General features: G+C 39.7%; 2 protein-coding genes across 3 annotated transcripts in view; one reads left to right on the top strand and one right to left on the bottom strand.

Annotated features, from left to right (window-relative positions):
- The window catches only part of LOC5515332 (E3 ubiquitin-protein ligase UBR4), a 99576-nt gene extending 92135 nt beyond the window's left edge, over nt 1–7441 (top strand). The window contains exons 100-109 of the mRNA XM_048731809.1: nt 941–1012; nt 1318–1379; nt 1767–1892; nt 2538–2732; nt 4109–4193; nt 4780–4919; nt 5328–5418; nt 5490–5585; nt 6110–6176; nt 6883–7441. Of these exons, the coding sequence (XP_048587766.1) occupies nt 941–1012; nt 1318–1379; nt 1767–1892; nt 2538–2732; nt 4109–4193; nt 4780–4919; nt 5328–5418; nt 5490–5585; nt 6110–6176; nt 6883–6950 (1002 nt within the window). The 3' untranslated portion in view covers nt 6951–7441. The remainder of the gene's footprint in view (nt 1–940; nt 1013–1317; nt 1380–1766; nt 1893–2537; nt 2733–4108; nt 4194–4779; nt 4920–5327; nt 5419–5489; nt 5586–6109; nt 6177–6882) is intronic.
- A 1707-nt stretch (nt 7442–9148) lies between these two features.
- On the bottom strand, nt 9149–21526 carry LOC5515363 (mitoguardin 2). Of its 2 annotated transcripts, XM_032385011.2 has the most exons (13): nt 21196–21526; nt 19985–20092; nt 19554–19643; nt 18335–18669; nt 17343–17434; nt 16681–16749; nt 15940–16012; nt 15464–15550; nt 14981–15079; nt 14186–14320; nt 11383–11436; nt 10384–10500; nt 9149–9637 (listed from the first exon to the last, which is right to left on the bottom strand). In XM_032385011.2, the coding sequence occupies exons 1-13, from the start codon at nt 21347–21349 to the stop codon at nt 9455–9457; spliced, it is 1596 nt and encodes a 531-aa protein (XP_032240902.2). In that variant the 5' UTR covers nt 21350–21526; the 3' UTR covers nt 9149–9454. The 2 variants fall into 2 exon arrangements, with proteins under 2 accessions (XP_032240902.2, XP_032240903.2); XM_032385012.2 differs by lacking the exons at nt 9149–9637; nt 10384–10500; nt 11383–11436 and adding an exon at nt 11576–13697.
- Nucleotides 21527–22377: the final 851 nt, after the last annotated feature.

Genomic DNA, 22377 nt, shown 5'->3' with positions numbered 1-22377 from the left:
TCCCGTGCCGATAAATGGCAAAATTGACAATTAGAAAAAGGGGGGGTCTTATTCCTTTTTTTCCGAAATCTGACCGTGTAAACTCTCTATAGATCTGTGTCCCTATCTACTGTGTGAGCTAAAGAAGTTTTACGATTCACAACTTGTAATTGTATTTTTAGGGAGTTATATACACCTATTTCAAATAAGCGTTGCGCTCGGAGAATCATTGTATCGTAACCCGCAGTGCTTCATGGGTATCAAGAAAATAAAAACATAAGCGGAAATAAAATACAAGTACAGGTTTCAAAGGCTGTAGAATTCTTGTTTATATTCTTATAAATAATGACATAGCTTTCAGAAACAAGGATTCAGCGACATGACGGAAAAACATGACGTAACGCTTTAAATAAGCCCATTTCACCTCGAATAAGGCGGAAAATTTCTCTGAGTACTTAGTAACTTATAGCAAACAAAATATCAAGTGCGACTTTTTTAAAATTGATGCGACTTTTTGTAAAACGTCATTGAAATTTGAGCTTTTCGTCCCTGAGCTGATACACAGGGCAATGATGATCAGGAAAAAATATCTTAAAAAGCCAAAATCTGGTTATGTGCACTTCGGCCTCACGTTATTTTTGTTTTAAAAATCAGTCCGTAATACAAAGAACCTATAGCCACTGAAGAAATTGTGTCTTCTCTCTCCATCTCGAATTGCTCGTTTTCCAGGTTTTTCCGTCATGTCGGATTCAGCCTTTTTTACGCTACCCATGAAGCACCGCGGGTTACGACACTAATGCAACCTCATTTGAAATAGGTGTATAAAAGTGTTGCATGTAAAATATTCTAACGCCTAATCTTTCTCAATAGCTACCGCTACGTGCCCATATATTTTCATTTTTGGTTAAATGTTTTTATAGCTGGATTTTTGCTGACGTGTCGTTCTGCCTCTTGAAATAAGGTCCTAGGTATCTACACTTTCACCAAGCGATGCATCCTGGAGGACTTTGAGAACAAGCAACGGAAAACGCAGGTATTTCTTGGGGCCTCGTTGCAGTACTTTTTCTGTGGGACATTTTAAGCCCCAAGTGTGAATTGATTGATTGCTAACTAGCTAGATATCGTGACTAATGTAGTATTGTTAGTGTTTGTGCTTTTAGTCTATTTAGTATTGTAGACTCTATGTTGAATATGACGCTATTTGGGACCAAGTCCCATAAACTACCCCACACCATGAAGTGACTGTTTTATTTATTGGTTTTATTAATTGTATAACGCGGTTGTGCATTAAAAATGAAATAATGAATGAACTCATTTGGGATTCTATTGACATTTTAGGGTTATTCCACTGTTAGTCACTTCAATGTCGTCCACTATGACTGCCACATGGCTGCCGTCAGGTACGATATCAACTAAGCATCGGATACCCAACGTCCGACACAAGCATTAACACCCTGTACTCTAAAAGCCAGCCTCACTATTACGCAACAACTCTAACACCTTATTTCCAAGGTTATACACAAGTGTAATTTATGCTTATGTATGCTTCCACCTAGTACTCTTAGGCCCCATCCCCACATATCGCGTGTGGACAGGAAGGCGTAAACTCGGGAAAATATTCCCGTTTTCAAAAGCGATTTAATCAAAAGATAGATCCCCAGAGAGGAGCTAAATTTATATCCAGTGCCTCTGGGTTTTTTTTTTTTTTCTTCTCATTTTATTGTTGCTCTAATAGCTCTGTTTTTTTAATGACCGAGGGTTAATTTATTACTCCATGGTTTGTGCAGGCTGGCCCGTGGTCGTGATGAGTGGGAGAGTGCAGCGCTACAGAATGCCAACACCAAATGTAACGGACTCATGCCTATCTGGGGCCCTCTGGTGTCCGAGTCCGCCTTCGCAAGCTGCCTAGCAAGGTTGATAACTAAGTTGTGTTGACAAGGGACATGACAGTGGTCATCGACATCGAAATCAGCTTAGGAACCGTCGGTTTCACGCGTTGTGGCTAATGTTTGCATCATATAACCTTAAACGTACTTCATATAGATGTCACTATAAATATTATGGGGGAGCGAGAAAATTCATATTCTTCAAATAATACCTAGAATTGTTTACCAAGCGATATTTCGTGTCCTTGTAATTACATGCATATAATTTGTTTTTATGTCTATATTCTCACTACGGTGAGTGAAACCGACGGTAACCTAGCTAAAAAAATACTCGTTTCGCCCGTAGGGGAAGCCTCTAATTGATAGTTTTTATAGGCCAAAGGCAAATGTGCCAATTTGTTTTATTGAAAGAATCAAAGAATTTTACTACTCAGAGTTTTATCACTTACGCTTGACCCCTTAAGCTAGATGCGCAACGGACGAAGTAGCCCCACATTATACGTCCTTTTTTGAGGGGTATGTTCAGGCGCGTACACAGGAGATGCGCAGGGTTTGCGTGTACCACTCCTTTCTGCCAAATGATACTGATGATACTTTTGATGCCCTCCCCCCCCCCCCCCCTAAGTAAGTCCTGGGTACGCGCCTGATCTGATTGACTTTTTGTACTAACAGGCACAATAGCTACATCCAAGAGTGCACAGGTCACATGGAGCCCACGTACTACATGGCTGTCCACGACCTCCGCTTGCTGCTCACTCGCTTTGCGTTCGAGAGATCCTTCAGTGACGATACTGGCGGCGGCGGGCGTCAGAGCAACGTGCACTTTATACCGTACGCGGTGCACATGATACTCTATGTCCTGAATACGTGAGTATACCATACTGCAAGCATAGGTCTATGAGTAGGGATGGGATTGGCTCTAATACCATACGCGGTACACGTGATACTCTATGTCCTTAATACGTGAGTATATCCCATACTGCGAGTATACGTCTGTGAGAAGGGATGGGATTGGCTCTAATACCATACGCGGTACACGTGATACTCTATGTCCTGAATACGTGAGTATATCCCATACTGCGAGTATAGGTCTGTGAGAAGGGATGGGATTGGCTCTAATACCATACGCGGTACACGTGATAGTCTATGTCCTGAATACGTGAGTATATCCCATACTGCAAACATAGGTCTGTGAGAAGGGATGGGATTGGCTCTAACACCATACACGGTGCACTTGATACTCTATGTCCTGAATACGTGAGTATATCCCATACTGCAAACATAGGTCTGTGAGAAGGGATGGGATTGGCTCTAACACCATACACGGTGCACTTGATACTCTATGTCCTGAATACGTGAGTATATCCCATACTGCAAACATAGGTCTGTGAGAAGGGATGGGATTGGCTCTAACACCATACGCGGTGCACTTGATACTCTATGTCCTGAATACGTGAGTATGCAGGATAGGTGATAGGAAAGAATGGGTATGGATGGTATAGGCTCATGCCATACTACTATTACACACGATACTATTATGCCCTGAATATACACGCATAGTTAAGTGGGTTGGGATAGGATTGGCTCTAATGACATACTACATGTAATAATCTGTCTTGTATACGTGAGTATATCCCATACCGCAAGCATAGATCAGTGAGTAGAGTGGGTAGGATAGAATTAGCTTATGCAATCATAATCTATTCACATGATACTCTATGTCATTAATACGTTGTTATATCCCGTTATTTCAAAAATCGTTGTCAGTGCAAACGCAAATGGCGATTGACAAATGACAGTTCTACGATCGAAAGGACCCATGGACCCCAAAGTGTTTGTTTCAAATTCATAAAAATATAAATAAAACATAGTACTAGCCATTTAATATAATTAGTATATTCTGACATCGTTTGAATTTATTTAGCACCTTTATTTTTACAAATAATTACTACCCATGAACACCTTTCGGTCGCAGAACCGCTATTCGATTAATGCCATTCGCCGAACTTTTATTGAAGTTGAGGTGTATGCAAGCAAACATAATGGGGTAGAATTGGCAGGGAAGGATAAGTTCATAAGTGCACATGGTTGTATCCCATTATGTTAGCACAGTCCAGCGGGTAGGGATGAGGTAAGCTTATGTCATACACAGTGCACGCGATACTATATGTCCTTATGGCGAGCATAGTTCATTCGGAGTACCATATGACTTTGTACATTAAACTCCGTTACGTTGCCTTTAGGACCAGACAGAGAAGCCGGGAGGAGAAAACCCTGAAAGCGTTCCTGGAGGCATCACCCGAGAAATTTGTTGAGTCATGTTATGAGGTACGCTACTTTTAGATCTTGTTGCAGTCTAGTATCCGATAGTATCAGCTCTTTGTTTAATCGCAAGGACATAGCTGGATATAACAGAATTGCTCTAGAAATGCATTGCTCGGTGCGTTAAATGTTTATTTCCGTCTATTGTGTCGTTTAATTAGGCTGTCAACAACCGGTTATCCTTTCCTGTTTTTCCTGTTTGCTCGCTCCTTCGAGCATTTCCCAGTATTGAAGAGCTGTACTCGAATGCTTCTTACCTTTAACAATGTCCATTATTCCGTTTAAACAGGTCGATCACATTGCTCTTTTTCTATTAGCAAGAGTAGTGTTCGATACAAGAGGGATTTTGAATGGAATGCTTTTATTATTTTCTTGTGCCCACTTTAATCAGTTTGACTTCCCATTCTGCGCCTTGTCCCTCGGCCCTGTACAATAGGGTTGGACTGGAATGCTTTTGTTTCTAACTTGTGCTTATTGTCCAGTTTAATCAGTTAGATTACCAATCTACACTGCTTGTCACCCTTCGCCTATCTGGAGTGTCCGATATAACAGAGTTTCTTTTTTAATTGTACATATTTCTTTGTTCAAACAGGTCGACAGCCCGTTCTACCACACCCTGCTGTCGCTGTTTGTCTACTCGTACGACCAGTGGCAGGAGCATCGCATGGCATTCTACCGAAGGCTACTCGCTACAGTCCACATCCGACACAGCACTCCCGCGGGATCCAGCAAGTATGCTCAACACTTTACTGTCCTTAAATTTCACATATTAACAAAACCATCAATTTGGTTGATATGTGCGAGAAATCGTTAAACGGTCAACGTGTTGCTCATGTGCTCTGTTGGTTCTTGTAAAAGTTCACTTGCTATTCCTGTGTATGCACATGCGCTAGTTGATGTACTAATATATTCGCATGTTTTAAGATTCATTTGCTTTTCACGTACTTTTGATTATGCTTGACTGTTCGTGTTATTTATGTTATTTAAGTAAAAGTTCACATGCTGTTCACGTATTGTTCACGTTTGTCAGTTCATGTGTTGTCCACGTGCTTTTCAAGTGTTTGCAATTTCATATATTAAATGTGCTGTTCACGTGTTTGTTAGTTCATATTATTCACGAGATGTTCACGTGTTTGTTAGAGTGTCGGACACGAGTGTCCTTCCATACACTGTCTACCGACCTGCGGTGATCTACTTCTTCTTCCTCGACCAACTCCAGAGCATCTTCAAGGTTGGTAATCTAAATGAGGCGAGAGTCCCCGATTCCCTTGCTTATAGTTTGGTTTGGCTCTGGTTTTATAGAAAAATCTGGTGATCTCAAGCGGTACGAGCTGGCCTCAAGCGATGGCAGAGAACATCCGCAACAATGACGAAACGATCCTGAAAAGCTGCGATAAGGTAGGTCACCTCGGTTCGCCATCCCATCAAACCCATGCGAATGACGTACCCCCTTGATGCCCATCTCTGTTACCTTACGATACCACTCTTGGTTATTCTGCCCTGTCTGTCCTACCTCCGGTATCCTGTCTTTGCCTCCCCTTACCCTGTTCCCATCCCACATTACCATGCCCTACACCGCTCCCACCCGACCTTACTCTTCTCCTACTTTCTCCCACCTTTACCTGCTTGTTCCCTGCTCTAACCCTCCTTACACTACCTTTTCGTTCCCTTCTTCCCTGCCATTTACCGTCCTCTAGCAATTGCTAAGCACGTCGACAATGATGAGAGCAATTTGAATGAACCTTACCCAACCCATTCCATAAAAGCAACCCCCCCCAAAAAATCATGTCACCAGAACCACTTAACGAAAGGACAAATGTATGTGATTCATGTGACGTATGCGTTTTGACAATCATGTGCCTGCTGTAACTGTCAAACCAAATATTATTATAATGGTTTATGATACATTGATCTCTATGCAGATCCTGACATCCTACCAGGAGGATCTACTTCCCGCGGAATCCTTCATGGAGCTGTGTGACGTCGCTGGTAAGTACTTTGTAATTTATGGTGGTTGGTTATGGTAATGATGATGGTGTTTTTCTAATAAATAGAATTAAGTAAATTTGGGAAGCTTATCACCCTAAAATGGTGTATTACCAGAGTGCAGTTACTTTGTCGAGTCAGAGGCGTAGAAAGCGCCCAGGGTAGCCGCCGTATGATTCATTTCCGGTCATAGGGCAAAGCCTTGATCTAACCTGATGCACAATGAAAGTGCAGGGAAGGAGGGTTCTACACAAGTTTATGCTGAAAAAAGTCATGCTGGCTCCGCTTTTAGGCAGTGCCTAAATCTATATATTAAATAGAATTAAGTAAATTTGGGAAGCTTATCACCCTAAAATGGTTAATTACCAGAGTGCAGGTATCACGCTGGAACCGGGAACCGGGAATCGGCACTGCAGTGCTCTGGCAATTGCGCCAGCCAGGTCCTTCCACCATTAAAAATAATGGTGGGATATTAATAATTATTGTTTCTGTAATAATAATGATAGTGGTTATGACGTGTTTATCGTATTTTTATGTTATAGTGATGGTTGTGGTAATGATGGCGACGATTGATGGTATCAGTGATGGTGATAATATTAATGATGATGTGGTGATGATTTTGATAACGGTGGTATGATGAGATGGTGATAATATGCGGTACGTTGCTAACCTTTTATATTCACAAAAACTTTATCTCAATCTTCTGCAGGGGTTCTAGACCAGCTGGACAACGTGGACACATTCCTGTTGGACATAATCTCCGGACTGCCGCAGTGATCACACGCCTACCGACCCCAGCAGAGCGCATTAGCTCAACTTAACAACGTAATACTAACTTAAATAAAGATAAAACTGTAACAGGCTAAGCTGTGGATTGAGACAAGATAGCTGCACCTGATCACCTTAAGCAAATGTTTTCCTAACATCCTGACTTATGGATGTTGTGATGTCTTGACTGTAACAGGTTAAGCTGTGGATTGACACAAGATAGCTGCACCTGATCACCTTAAGCAAATGTTTCCCTAACATCCTGACTTATGGATGTTGTGATGTCTTGACTGTAACAGGTTAAGCTGTGGATTGACACAAGATAGCTGCACCTGATCACCTTAAGCAAATGTTTCCCTAACATCCTGACTTATGGATGTTGTGATGTCTTGACAGTGACAGATGAAGACTGTTATTTGCTGGGATTTTCCGATCAAATGTAGTAATAATTGTCGATTTGCTAGATCGCGCCCGTAATAAATTCAGATTAATCTTATGGATATTGTTAGTATCGTGGTCATTTATGGGGATTCGACCCTTCGTTACCCCTGGGTGTCAAGAAATGTAAAAAGCCTCTCCTTGAGAACCTCTTCGTGAGCAATCCACTCTTTAACTGAGCTTCAGTCAGAAGAAATCGACTTATGGGTAGTCCCCCTTTTCACTAAACCCACAATCAAACTCTGTGTCAAGAGTGACATCTCATGGTAACCCAGTCATTTACCAAACCCTCAGACAGACGCTGTCAAGAGTAAAAGCTCATGAGTAATCCAGTCTTCCAATAAACCCCTAGACAGACGTGTCAAAATTAACATCTCATGGGAAGGCCAACTCTTTTGCTTAACTGAGCAATCTTAAAGCGCCAAATGTATTCCCGTTTGAATGATGGTAGCCAACTGCAAGTAATTCAACGACGAGACGATTCGGGCGTGTTCATTGAGGTGGTCTTGCTCAAAAACCCTGACACTCCCATGATAGTAAGAGACGTATATTTATTTGTCTATTATATTTTATGTTATCTGTTTCGAGGTGAAATTGTTCTTTTCACGTCATATTTCTTTTGCAGTTTTATAAAACGTAGTTATATTATTTTTTAAAAATTTGATTATTTAGAAATAGGGCAGACGTCGAAAGAAGACCTAACAATAGGTCAAGAAGGCAGAGTTTAAATTACCTTTTCAGCCCCTTCTAAAAAAGAAAATTTTAAATATGCTAAATTTCTGCAAGTACTTTAAAAATGATAAATATAAGTGATTTTATATTCAAAATGTCCATTTTTGGTTGCTGAAGAATCCACAAAACATTTGCTTATTTTAAAACAATTTTAGTGCCAATCTCCCAATACCCACTCCGAACTAGAAACATATCAGCCCAGAATATAACTTGTCTAGTATAGGAGAGTTATACATCATGTTTGTAGCAATAAAACGTCTCGAAACGACTAGGGTTGTCGGTGAACTGACCGCATTCAAAGAAAATGACCGAACGTAAGGCTTTTATGCCTTGTTCACACTAGTAACATAATGACATAGGCGCGTGCACCCTTATGTTTATATGTTCAAGTGTGAATGGTTCGACATAAGCCCAACATAACGACATAAGAGAAAAAAGACGTTTTTTCTTTTATGTCATTATGTCCATGTTGTTATGTCGGGCTTAAAAGAGTGCGCGCGCCCATGTCGTTATGTCACTAGTGTGCATTAGGCATTAGCATCCACGCCCATGTTACTCTTTTTTTAGACTAAAAAGTGTTCAGTTACTAACTGTTCGATGATTTAACTCGAACTGCGTTTTTTCATTTTTCTTACTTTAGTGCAGAAATAAAGGCATGGCATATATTCAATAGAGTTTTGAGATATGTAACGCCCCCGCTTCGACTGATGCCTAATGCACACTAGTGACATAACGACATGGGCGCGCGCACTCTGTTTAGCCCGACATAATGACATAAAAGAAAAAAAAAACTCTTATGTCGTTAAGTCCATGTCGTTATGTCCGGTTTATGTCAAAATGTCGAACCATTCACACTTGAACATACGAAGATAAGAGTGCGCGCGCCCATGTTGTTGTGTTGCTAGTGTGCATCAGACATAACATGGGTGGATGCTAATGCCTAGGGCACACTAGTGACATAACTACGTAACAACACAGGCGCGCACACTCTGTTAAGCCCGACATAATGACATAAGAGAAAAAACATGTTTTTTCTCTTATGTCGGGTTTATGTCAAAATGTCGAACCATTCACACTTACATACGAAGATAAGAGTGCGTGCCCATGTCGTTATGTAACTAGTGTGCACCAGGCATTAGCGCCCACGACAACTCTAAAAATAAATTCGCGCCCTGGGCCGGGTTCCTAGAAAGTAGCTAATGCTAGCCGAGGGATGAATGCTCTTTTTATCCAATCAAATGTCAAGATAGCCGTATTTATCCCTGGGTTAGCGCTAACCTGCTTTCTAGGAACCCGGCCCCTGGGTAGCCGAGCATTTTTGGTAACTCCTCTTTCAGTACTAATCAGTAGACATTGAAGAGCTCAGAAGGCAACTGATCTTCAGGAAGAGCTAGTTCCAATCGCTTTGTTAAAACTTCACTTCGCTGCCGAGCCAGGGTGATGATGGAATGGGAAAGAGTTTTTACTGAGCTGTAGTCTGCAGTTCGGAAGCTAAACACGTCCCGGATGTAACCAAGCATTTGACCCTGGAACCAGACATAGCTATACATTACACTCAAACCTTGAACACGAAGTTCCGCTATAAAAGGGAAAGCTCCTCCCACTCCCAGGCTCAAAAACAATCAGTTATCAATCAGCCGTCAATGAGTCAACATGTCAGGACAATTGCTCTGAGCGCTAAATTCAAATTTCATATTCCAAACCAAATCAAATATCATTCCTAGAGTTGTCCACCTAAAATGTTTCTATTTATTGTAAAATAATACTATACCAAGCTGTGTGCGCTCTAAAATACGAGCATTTTCATCACAGCGCGATAATAATTTATGAATGTGCGTTAGATTTTGGATAGCGCAAAATATAAAATTTTACACCGAAAACGTAAGTGGACAGCAAATTACTAATTTATCAATCTCTCAACACAACTGTATTGTTACATTGCAAAAAAAATTGTTTTATTCCAGCCGACTGAGGCTCAGAGATAAGCAATTTTACAGGAGACTTATAATTTGTGATTGCTAGTGTGGAAGTTTTCTGATTATAATTGCAAATTCGAGCACGGGGGTGGGAGGAGCTTACCCTTTAACAGCAGATTTACCTCTGCCATATATTTTTGAATTGGTGACCTTCAAACCCACTAAGGCACCTTATTAGCGGTAACAAATACATTATTTCAGTAATATTTCAGGAACCTTAAAACAAAAATTGACTTATGCACAACCTTTCCAATACTCCACAAGGCTTGAAGCCTTTCCTTTCCTATGTCCCTCACCTTGAAGTATTCACAGAGTCCTCTCAGCTCGTTATCAGGTCCGAGGAACCCCCATGCTAGTACGGGAAGGATGTACTGCGAGACGACGTAAAAGTGGGCCATGTACCCGAATTGATCCTAGAGACAGGTGAACAAACATTAGATAACGGCCTCTCAACGCTGTGGCCCAGGTTCGAATCCTGACTCAAACTGGGGATTTTTCCGGGTTCCTGCCTTGATTCGAATTTGTGTCACAAGTGAGTTGAAGTTATTCTCCCGTGTTTCCAGTCGTCTCGGATAAGGACACTAAACCAGAGATCCCGTCTCTTCAAGCTGCACTACACTAACCTGAACCGAAGGGACGAAAAAGAACCACTGGGGACGCAATAAACCCTCTGGCAGTGACCACCCCCAGTGACAGTGCTTACTAACCGAGAGCCATATGTTAGAAAACTGAATATTCGGTTAAATATGCTACCCTTGATAAACAAAGATTAAACTGAAACTGAAACTGTAGGCAGTCACGTTAGCGAGGGGTACGCATCCCTGTGTCGTAACCCTCCCAGCCCTACCTGATACATGGATGACGTATAAATGTCTGAATCCTGGTCACTGTAAGCCATGTGAATGTTTACAAAACCATAAACAAGAATGCTACTGTAGAACTTACCAAACCTGGATTAGTTTTTATTCACGTTTCTTGTTTATGTGATTATTAACATTGAGCCACTGTGTGTTACGATACATGCATTCTCCATGAAATAGGTGTATACAAACTTGTACTACAAACTACAAATCTTGTCCTTTTTTCTCTGGTTGGTTTTCTTTTTTTTTTTTTTTTCATTTAATAGACCACTTTTAAGATAACTGAAACCTTAGGTCTGAGATCCAAACCAAAATCTTGACAGATGGTCCCCATTCCATCGAAAGTTGTCTTTTAAATTTACTATATTCATCAGATAATGAAAATAGAATGAAATGCATAACAGGTCGTTCGAACAACAGTTTGTAGTCTGTTACCTTAAGATAGGATGCCTTGGCTTTCAGTACACCCCAGATAGCAGTCGTAAGTGCCTGCAAGTAACATTATAAAATGCTCGGTACAAGCTGGATTTTATTTTATCTCCCACCGTAATGAAATGCTGGACCTTCTCCCAATCACCACTTCTTTGGTAGCTTAACAAAAAAAATTATTGCTGAAATTTTAGTTTTATTTATTAACAGTGCTCTGTGTAGCTTCATTTGTTAGAAAACTGATACTGAAGAGATATTTCCTATTTTACATTTCTATAATCAAATAATCTAACATATATGTGCCTTGCCATGTACATCATTACTCAGTTTTTTTGTTGAGTACAGCTTAGAAGATCAAGAGACTTCAGTAGATGTTTGCGGCAAGAGAGCCCAACATTTTGCGCCCAAAAATACCTATGAAAAATTTTAAACCATTTTTGAAATACAGTACAGGTACAGGTACCAAATTGCTGGAAGATGCAACTACAAATCTTTGTAAATACAAATATTACAATTCCCTATCCTTTTCCTACTTCAGTCTAACAGCACAGTTATATCATTCTTAAATGTTAACCTCCCAATTAAAACCCCAGACAAAGTTAGCATAGATAAGAAAAGAGAAATCACATTTGACAGCATCCATTAAGGAGGGGGAGGGCTCCTCCTAAAATAGTCAGATGGGGTTCTTTGTCCTATCTTAAGGGTAAGAAATTATGCTAACTGCTTTTCCTTAGGGAGTGTTCAAAATGCTTAGAGAAAGAAATTGCTTGACCGCACCTAATGTGCTACCTTATGGGGGTAGGAATTACTGACCACACCCGAAGTGTTATCCCTTAGGGTTGAGATTGATCATCCCCTTCTATTTTTATGGGAGTCTTTTTGAGTAAATGGGAATGGTAAACAGCAATTTTACGCAGACGCAGAAATGTAGGTTCTGAATAAACTTGAATGTATCTATTTTATAATATCTTAAATGCACAAAGGATGCTAAATAGTGAATCAAATTATTGCTACTCATAAGTAGCTTGAATCCCACAAAAGAATGAACAGAGCATAGCACTTGGGACAACCCCCCCCCCCCCCCCTTAAAAAGGAAAAAGAAATCAGTTTTGTTCATTTAAGTTGCTAAAATTTTAGGGCAATATCAACCAAACATCAAAAATATTTTTCTTAGGGGAAGAATGCAGATTGATTGAAAAGGAAAAACATATTTTAAAGGGGAGAAAGGAAAGCTAAATAATTTGGTTAATATGCTGCTCATCATCCATGTCTTCATTCAGTCTCACATCGTGGCTTTTGGGTATTAACAGTTCACCTGAATCAGAAAAAAATCGTTCGTTGTTATTTCAATTTTCTAATTTTCTAAAAACATGAGTCGAATAAACATAGAGGAAAACTATTGATTAGATGATTAGAAGATTGATTAGATTAGTATCCTTACCAAACAGAAACAGACAACAGATCAATATTGACTTTATATAAGAAAGAAAGAAAGACATTTTGACGTTTTGTGTATTTAACATAAACTTTGGGACAAAAAAAAAACAGCATAGACAGGAGATAAAGAAAAGAGAAAGACTTTTCAAGGATGATTTCGAAATGCTTTTTGTTTTCCTCACACTTTTGCCAATAAATAGCAAATGAATTCTCAATTAAATAAGCTTAATGATGCATAGTTTTACCAACACAACTGTGTATACATGAGTCATCAAGGTCGTTCTTACCTGAGCTAGATAGATAAGTCTTGATTTGTAGATGTATTTTTCTTATTTGTATTGAGGCAAAGTTTCTTTTACGATTATAACAGAACAGCGCCAAAAAAGCATCCAATCAGCGTTCAAGAAATTGATCTCTCAGCCAATTAAAAACACAGTGGCAGCAAGATGATTGAATAGTGACACCGGGAAAATCAGAGAAGTTGTAAAACGACGAAAATCGTTTTGTTTGAGGATTATTATAAAAAAAATTGGCAAACAAAAAGAATTACACTTAAAAGGAATATGACAGGAGTTACGTTTTGATTCATATATTCTATTCACACTATTTTCAATTGAAACTCACCTTGACTGTCCATGTTGTTTGCCTTGTGGTGTTCGCTCGTATAGGAGTACAATTCCGTATTTTAGCTATCATAAATAAAGCTTTTATTTTTTGATTTTTGCTCTGTAACATCATAATGAGAATAGAAGTGCAGAGCCTCGACAATTCCCTGATGATGATGCTGGTTTTGTAGCCTTTTCCTTAAACTATAAAGTTTTCAACCACCGCACCAGGTAAAGAAGTCGAGCCGATATTCCAAGCTTGTAAGAACAAAGCAGTTCCTACAAAGCAGTAGACAGATGTATCCTTCAAATTCTTATCTTCATACGGCCATTTGTCTGGATAGTTAGTTGCATTTTCTCTATTAAACACTTTTTTTGTCAATTCTTCCCTGCCAGCTTGTGTTCCATTGATCGTTTGATGTCGAAAGTCAGAATAGGCTTAGCCCCCCCCCCCCCCGGCTTTCCAAGCCCCCCTCCCCACCCCCCAGTTCCTGTCGGAGCCAGTCTGTCATTGGTTTAGAGTGATCAATCAATTAGCTGGCCTGGTTGCATGAGCTGGTCACGTGAGTGGTACAGATAGCTGACAGCGTGTGACATGACGTCGTTGACTACAAATTTTGAGTCGCCTACTGTAGTTTATGACCAAACCTATGGAGCTCCGCGCGCGGCCTGCAGCCGCGCTGGCTCCGCTATTATTTTAATTTATTATATTTTCTCTGAACTTGGGTTGTAGTAACACACACCCTAAATTTAATAACCAAACTTACCGTTTCTTTTATACTAGCAGATAACCAACGGTTCTGTATCGCTGTGGCAACAGAGTACGGGGGCGTGGCCAAGTCATCAAACGCATCAAGCAGCACGTAGTCAAGGATGACATCATAGAAAGACAGCATTGGCACCTGGCAACAAGAGCAAGACTTATTCCTGATGTTCTTATCAGGATCCCTGTGTTTTATCGTGAGGCAAGGAGGGGGTGGGGGGGTGGAGAAAGGCAGCCCAGAGAGAGATAGAGATGGTTTCCTTTGCTTTTATAACCAACCACAGGAAAACTAATCACAAACTTGTATAAAAATGCCTGGGACTAGTAGGCATGAGATATTCTAGTAGGCATTGTTCCCATTCTGATGGTCAAATAGGGGTTCGCTAGCCTTTATAATGTTATACTTTGTGCGCCTTAATGTAATTTTTTAAGTAAGTCAACTCTTTTGTTTTTGGCGTGGTCACGCTTTACACCCCCATGTCGTTGGCCTGTGAACAGTCCACTACCGGAGGGCTGCAGGAAACCTCACCAACAAGAGACAATGGAATCTATTAGAATCCGCGCTATTTAACAGACCATCTGCTCTAAATTATCAGTCACATCCTCAAAGAAACTTGCATAGACATACTGCTTTTACAATTCTGAAATATTTTTCGTGTTTTCAATTACAATTCGTTGGATATTGTTATGTAATCAGCCTGCAGTAAGCTGGTGACATTGTCAATGACACACAATACATGTCACACCCCTTCCCCCATGTCGTTACATGTACATATGCACCAACAAGTTGTATACTCACCCCCCTTGTCTGCAGCTCTTCCTCAATTTGGGACAAGTTCTCAGGTGCAGCACAGTACTCCAGCAGCTCATCAAATGCTGCGATGAAGTCTGTTGGGTTCTGAAAACCATAGAGTACGACAAGTTTGTGTGAAAAATGTTAGAGCATTTTCAAATGTGATATCTGTTCATGATACATTAGTGTTGAATGCTAGTGTTTCTTCAAATTTGATATGATTGGATTTTTAACTGCAGGACTCTTGAATAAATGCGCACCTTTACAACTCGTCCATTTTTAACGTAGTCAAAATATTTTAAAACTGCCTGATTGAGCTAACATTGCATATCTACTGTACAAAACGTTACTGTAACTCAAAACAATAATTCCTTAAACTTTTATGTATCCCAGTACATCCTATTGTCTACAAGATGATAAATCATACTGAAGTGAAGGCTGTTTCTTGTAAAATTAATAATTTAAAAGTATAAGCATTTAAGAGCTGACCTTTCCTGCTATTCTGATAATGGATGATAGAAGAAAGCGACCACTGTTTGCAAACCATGTGCAGTTGTCTCTTGAGGAAAAGGCAAGCTAAAATAGACACATGTGACAATTCAAATATTGCAATCATTGAATCGTGTGGGTGATCTGATATCATATGAGTGCTACTGTATGTATGTGTAAGTTTATTACACCTACTGTATTTTAAAGATCCATGGATAAAAAATGATTGACAATAATTATGCCACAACAAGAATTATACTGATGGTAATGTTGATATAGACAATTGATGACGACTGAGGAAGGAAAGTTTTGAATATGATGACAATGGCAATGATTTAATGCTTATGTTAAAAGAATCAAGATTGGGTGCTTTATTATTTTATATTTGTTTGTGTAATGAGTATTGTGTTATGTGTAATGAGTGTCAGGATGTGAAAGATGATTATGGCACAGCCATGTCCTGTTACATACATTACCTCAGATGCTTGTCTCAGGCAATAGACCTTGGCAAGAAACTCCATGTCACTATCACAACCCACTTCAGCAGTCCTATAAAACAAAGTTGAGTACAGTTTGAGTGATTATGGAAGACAACAGTGTACAAGACAGATAATGTGAATCAATAAAGAGACTGACAAATACACAGAGTCACACAGTGGACAGGCGTGCAGCGAGGCAGAGAGACCAATGTTTGGGTGGCTTGTTGGAGAAACAAACCATCTCTGTCTGGAACTTGGTGCCAATAACGAAGAGACGGACAAATACACAGAGTCATACAGTGGACTGAAACAAATTATCTCTGTTTGGATCTTGGTGTCCAATAACAAAGAGACAGACAAATACACAGAGTCACACAGTGGAAAGGTATGCAGCGAAGCAGAAAGACCAATGTTTGGGTGGCTTGCTGGAGAAACAAACCATCTCTGTCTGGAACTTGGTGCCCAATAACGAAGAGACAGACAAATACACAGAGTCATACAGTGGACTGGCATGAGGGGAGGAAAAAGACCAATGTTTGGGTGGCTTGTTGGAGAAACAAACCATCTTTGTCTTGAACTTGGTGCCAATAACGAAGAGACGGACAAATACATAGAGTCATACAGTGGACTGGCATGAGGGGAGGAGAAAGACCAATGTTTGGGTGGCTTGCTGGAGAAACAAACCATCTCTGTCTGGAACTTGTTGCCCAATAACAAAGAGACAGACAGACGCCTTACCTCATTTTCCTGCACTCAACGTCACACCTTGCATAGTGCTCCAGCCCTGTCACATACAACTCCAAGTGGCTAAAAACACAATCATCTTATTAGCGTCTTTTTATAAATTTGTTACAAAATGAATATATTCTTACCAAATTAAGTTAATCAATTTTAAAGATCTAGTTAAAAGATCATGCAGAACACATTAAATACTCTAAGTAACTTTATTTGTTATGCTACACTGTCAGGCTGATTACCCAAAAAATACTTTACTTGACCTTGAATTCTAAACCCACAAAATCATTGAGACTTTTAACACTCTCCCAAGGTCAAATTTCAGAACTACAACCTTCTGCACATACCGGAATTATGAGTTCAATAGAATAGAGTTTCATTACATTACCCGTCTGTTTCTTGTTTCTAATAGGAACTATTTCATAGTGAGTGGTAAAACGTCAAATCCCAAGACACCCACAAGGTTTTCTATTTTTCTACAGTATTCTCAAAATATCAGGTTAAGTTGTTACCCCGCAAAAATACATGGTACATCTGGGTAGCAGCAAGGATGGGAGTGTTGAAGTGTGATTTTGCCCCTGAAATATATGGAGTACCCCCTGAAATATATAGAGTATCCCCTGAAATATATAGAGTATCCCCTGAAATATATAAATTAGACCCACCTGTGGCTGCCTGCAGCTTTGATTATGGTTTGTCTGAACATCCTTAACTGTTCTGATTCTCGAATAAACTTGTCATCAATAAGGTCATCATACTGTAAAATCACACATTTCTCATTGTCATCTTTATCATGGGACACAACTCAATTTATCACGGCAGGCGCGACATTATGGAAAAACCTGGAAAACACGCAATTCCAGATAGAGAGAGAAGACACAATTTCTTACAATGGCTATAGGTTCCTACTGATTTTCAAAACACAAATAACGTGAGGCAGAAGTGCACATAACCAGATTTTGGCTTTTTAAGATAATTTTTCCTTGACAACATTGCCCTGTGTATCAGCTCAGGGATGAAAAGCTCAAATTTTAATGACACTTTAAAAAAGGCGCATCAATTTAAAAAAAGTCACACTTGATATTTTGTTTGCTATAGGTTACTAAGTACTCAGAGAAATTCGCAGCCTTATATTGATGTGAAATGGGCTTATTTGAAGCATCACGTCATGTTTTTCCGTCATGTCGGCAGGCGCTTGTTAAAATCAAGCGAATGAGATCCCTTGTACGCAGACATTAACCTTGGGGGAAGGGGTGCACAAGGCCATTTCTCAATGAAGGACTATCAAGTACTGTATATCCTTTTTTCACATGATACAGTACCTACTATGACTGTGCCCTAGTAGCATCCATTCCTAGTATGTATTGTCAGCCCCCTCAAAACCCTCCGGCTATCAGTTCAACGAGCTGCCTCCTTTGGAGGTTTGAATAATTATATTATTTTTGTTTTGTACAGACAAGGAAAAAGAAACCTTCAGCACCCAAACTACCTCAAATATTCAGAAGGCTAATAGTGCTTATTAATAACTGGCTTTTCCCATTTTTTTTTTTTACAGTACATACTGTATGTACTGTCTTTGGATGTTCTTCAGTCACTTAAAAAGGCTGTCTACAGTATTATTAGTTCATATTACATATATGTTTATATTTTAATCTACCTCAAGGGCAGCAGATTCTGATGCAGAAACAAATGAATCAGCATCGGAGTCGGCATCAGGGTTCCCCTCTTCAGCCTGGAACGTCTCCTCCTCTACCCATCCCATGACTCGCTGGGGTGTGATGGCAAAGGCCTCATTAGGGGCCAAGCCTTGTAGAACAATAGCCATACGCAGCCGCTGGGCGTTACTGAGCAGTGTACTAAGGGTAATTTCCTGATGTGTTTTCTCATGAATTTGGATTTCTCCGTCGACTATTGTGGATGCTTGCTGCTGCTGTATAATGTGGTCTGCCGCCGTGTTCCAGTGCTCTACAGCTGCTTCAAAATCCTTTACTCCTGTATGGCGGACAGATAAAGACAAATAAGGCATATATATAAACAGTGGGGATCATTGGAGAGAGGTTTGCATAAAGAGAGGTATATATAAACAGTGGGGATCATTGGAGAGAGGTTTGCATAAAGAGAGGCATATATAAACAGTGGGGATTATTGGAGAGAGGTTTGCATAAAGAGAGGCATATATAAACAGTGGGGATCATTGGAGAGAGGTTTGCATAAAGATAGGCATATATAAACAGAGGGGATCATTGGAGAGAGGTTTGCATAAAGAGAGGCATATATAAACAGTGGGGATCATTGGAGAGAGGTTTGCATAAAGAGAGGCATATATAAACAGTGGGTATCATTGGAGAGAGGTTTGCATAAAGAGTGTCCCCATTGCTGATTTACAACAATACATAAATGCCAAACCGTCAATGTGCTTGAAATGAATAAGGGCTATAAAAATTGATCTATTATAATCCAAAAAGTTGTTTTTACTTAATCTAATGCATGACCTTGAAGTTCATGTTTATCAGATCTTTGTGGTGACTTGCACTACTCTTGCGTTCCTGTTGTTTACAGTACGATTTAAAGATCCCTGAGTAGTGAATGGATAACCCATGGAAGCTATATGTACAGTAGAGTAGGTACTCTATTAATAGAAGACACCAAGGAAATAACTCTCATTGGCAAGAACTGTTGTCCAAATGCAATTTTGCTGTTCTGTGAGTGAATGCAGTACCCTGATGCACTTAAATGTGATTGACAGTATTGAGAGGTTCCCCTGTGCTATAACTCTGGGCTATTTGGTAAGGAATGTAAGGTTTATTACTCTGCCTTTTTGCAGATGAACAACTGAAGGCAAATGGTCAATAATTAATAATTAAGTGAGGCTCTACCTTTTGTGATGAGATGCTGAATAAGCTGTTCATCCTCACTGGAACACTGCAGATCCACTGCACCACTATCCTCAGACAGCTTACCGTCATCTACAGAATAAATACAGCAGGGGAAAATACTCATTCAATTGTTTGGCATGGGAGCATGTATATGGGTGGGAGGACAGTGTGCTCTTACACCCCAAACACCCTCACCCAGGGTTCTCCAATTCACTAACAAATTTATCAGTGGCATTGTCTATAACAATAAAATGCACTGGAGCGTATTAAAGAAAGAGATACAACAATGGAAGGGAATAATGTCATTAATAAATTTGTCATAGGGTTGGACTAGTATGGAGATTCCAGTACCCCAGATCTGGTATCCAAAAGTCGATTTACACAGGAAATGTACTGTATTGCAAAAAAAGGGCAGCAAAGACATAACAGACCTGTGGCAAATTTTGAACTTTCAAGACAAGATGCACGAGTAAGAGCACTCCCGGCACGTAACCTTTCGATGGCATCCAAGTTAGCTGAGCGAGATTTTGACCCTCGACCTGTAGACCAAGGAAAATAATATTGTTAAAAAGGAATTCAATGCAAAGGTAAAAAGTAGTAATACAATGCTTCAGTGAAAAGTAGAAGTACAATGCAAAAAATGGAAAAGTGGAAATAAAACTCAAAAGTGGAAAAGAAGAATACAATGCAAAAGTGAAAAAGTAAAATGTGAAAGTGGCAACGTAGGACTTCAATCAAAAAAGTGAAATGTCGAAATACAATGAAAAAGTGGAAAAGTAAAAAAATGTGAAATTGGAAAAGTAAGACTTCAATCCAAAAAGTGGGAAATTAGGAATGGAACTCAAAAGTGGAAAAATAGGAATGCAATGCAAGAAGGGAAAAAGCAGGACTTCTGCAAAAGTGGAAAAGTAGGATTCAATGCAAAAATAGAAAAGTAGGACTTCATAGAAAAATTGGAAGAGTTTGGAATAGAATGCTAAAGTAGGAAGGATAAAGAAAAAGCTTAGACTTGTCAGAATAAAGTGTTTTTCTTACGAAGACAACCCTACAATATGATTTTTTCTTTGCCCAATCATACAGCAGCGGAAAAATAGAACGAGAGGACGGGTTGTTCCATTTGTTCATGACTGGCATTATCGTAAAAATTCACAATATTCATCATACTAAGTAAGCTTAGTTAATATTTGTTTCTTCCAGTAATAGTTTTCAAGGATTTTCAAGGACTGTTGATAATATTTCAAACACTTTACAGACATAATATTGGAATGAATCTGCAGGACCAGTATGAATATCTCACTAAATATTCTATAAATCATAACTATTTCAAACTAGGATTAACTTTGTTTTGAATATAAAAAAGACAATGTATGGGATGTTTCCAGGGGGATTTGGCGTCACGCAAACAATTTCAATTCAAATGAATAAAAACATCCTCAACCAAGAAAATAATCGCTCAATTAAATAAATGCAGCCATTATTTAAAACAAAGAAATGGTTTCGCAGTTATTTTGAGGCAGATATTTGCGGTTTATTTTGGACAACCATTTTCACCTGTAACCGCGGCGAAGGTAAAGCTGTATTTGGTTGGATGCTATCCAAACCCAATAATTAGCGTCAGATTTTCAAATCTTATATTCCTTACCGGAAATTTTGTTTCCTTGTCCATCATCTTTGGAGGAATTTAGTGAAAGTCGCTGTCTTCGTTTTCTTCGGAAATAAGCCGCGCTCACCCAAAGCAATGTGCTTGCTCCGAGCGACAAAAGCACAAAAATTATAGTCCGCCTGCCCCCAAACATCACCCTCAATCCTCATAAAAATACGCCTAATTTGAAAAAAATATTAAGCTTTCATGGTGTTTGTTGCATTACTAAACTGCAAACTTTAAAGTCGAGATATATCGTGCATTTTCTGCGAGGCGGTTGCACCATGTTTTGGTTTGACTGGAGGAGAATTCGCGACCACGCGATGGTACATCCGCGCGGGCCTGAGGCGAGAAGTTTAGATTCGCTTCTTGGTGGTCATTGGCTAAACAGCTAAACAGCTTATTTTCGGCGCGAACGCCTCCTGCTAAGTCCAACTCAGGAAATTTGCGTGGAAGGGCAAGAGAACCATTGTTGCACAAGAATAAATTCCAGATATTCAATTCGAGAGTACTTTTTTAAAGATAATTTGAAAACTGAAGAATTCATTCCTTTTTCAACAAATGGAACGCAAGCCGCGGATCTTCTAAACTATTACCCGACGCTATGGCTAAAATAGGCCTTACCGAAAATACTTTCTTAATGCAGTTGCATGTCGAACTTGCGTTTATGAGAAATTAGAATTAAAAGTTGAGTACCTAAACGCGCTTCAAACGAAGTCCACGCCAGCGTCTACATGGTAATCGACAAGCTGCCTTGTTTGTTTCACATGTGACAAAGTTTTGCACGAGCGAAACTGAGATCCCATGCGTCCCTTTGCTCATCCCTCTATTAAGTCCTTTTGCTTATAATGGTGTTCTCCATCAGTATCTCCTGTTAGGTCACGCGACTGGATGTTTTTTTAACTTTTTCTCAGCTTTCAATGCACTCGTGTTTAATTTGCCGCCTGTTTTTGTCCAGCAATTTATCTTCGTATATTTGCTCTTTTAATCCTTACTGTATTTGTTGTAAAGGCAGTTGTATTTCTGTACCCCTTCAATGAACAAAACGGTGTATACGTCTCCGGCCCCGCCTGACGTCATTTTGTTGTGAGACATATAAAGAAAACGTTGTCGTTTCGAGGGTCTGGTACCGAGGACTAAAGATGGTCACAGTAACTGTTTTTCTCTTCTGGTTACAAGTCA

The sequence above is a fragment of the Nematostella vectensis genome, chromosome 8 (assembly GCF_932526225.1).
Source record: "Nematostella vectensis chromosome 8, jaNemVect1.1, whole genome shotgun sequence".
Lineage (NCBI taxonomy): Eukaryota > Metazoa > Cnidaria > Anthozoa > Actiniaria > Edwardsiidae > Nematostella > Nematostella vectensis.
The sequence above is the reverse complement of the archived record's forward strand: the minus strand, read 5'-3'. Positions and strand labels throughout refer to the sequence as shown.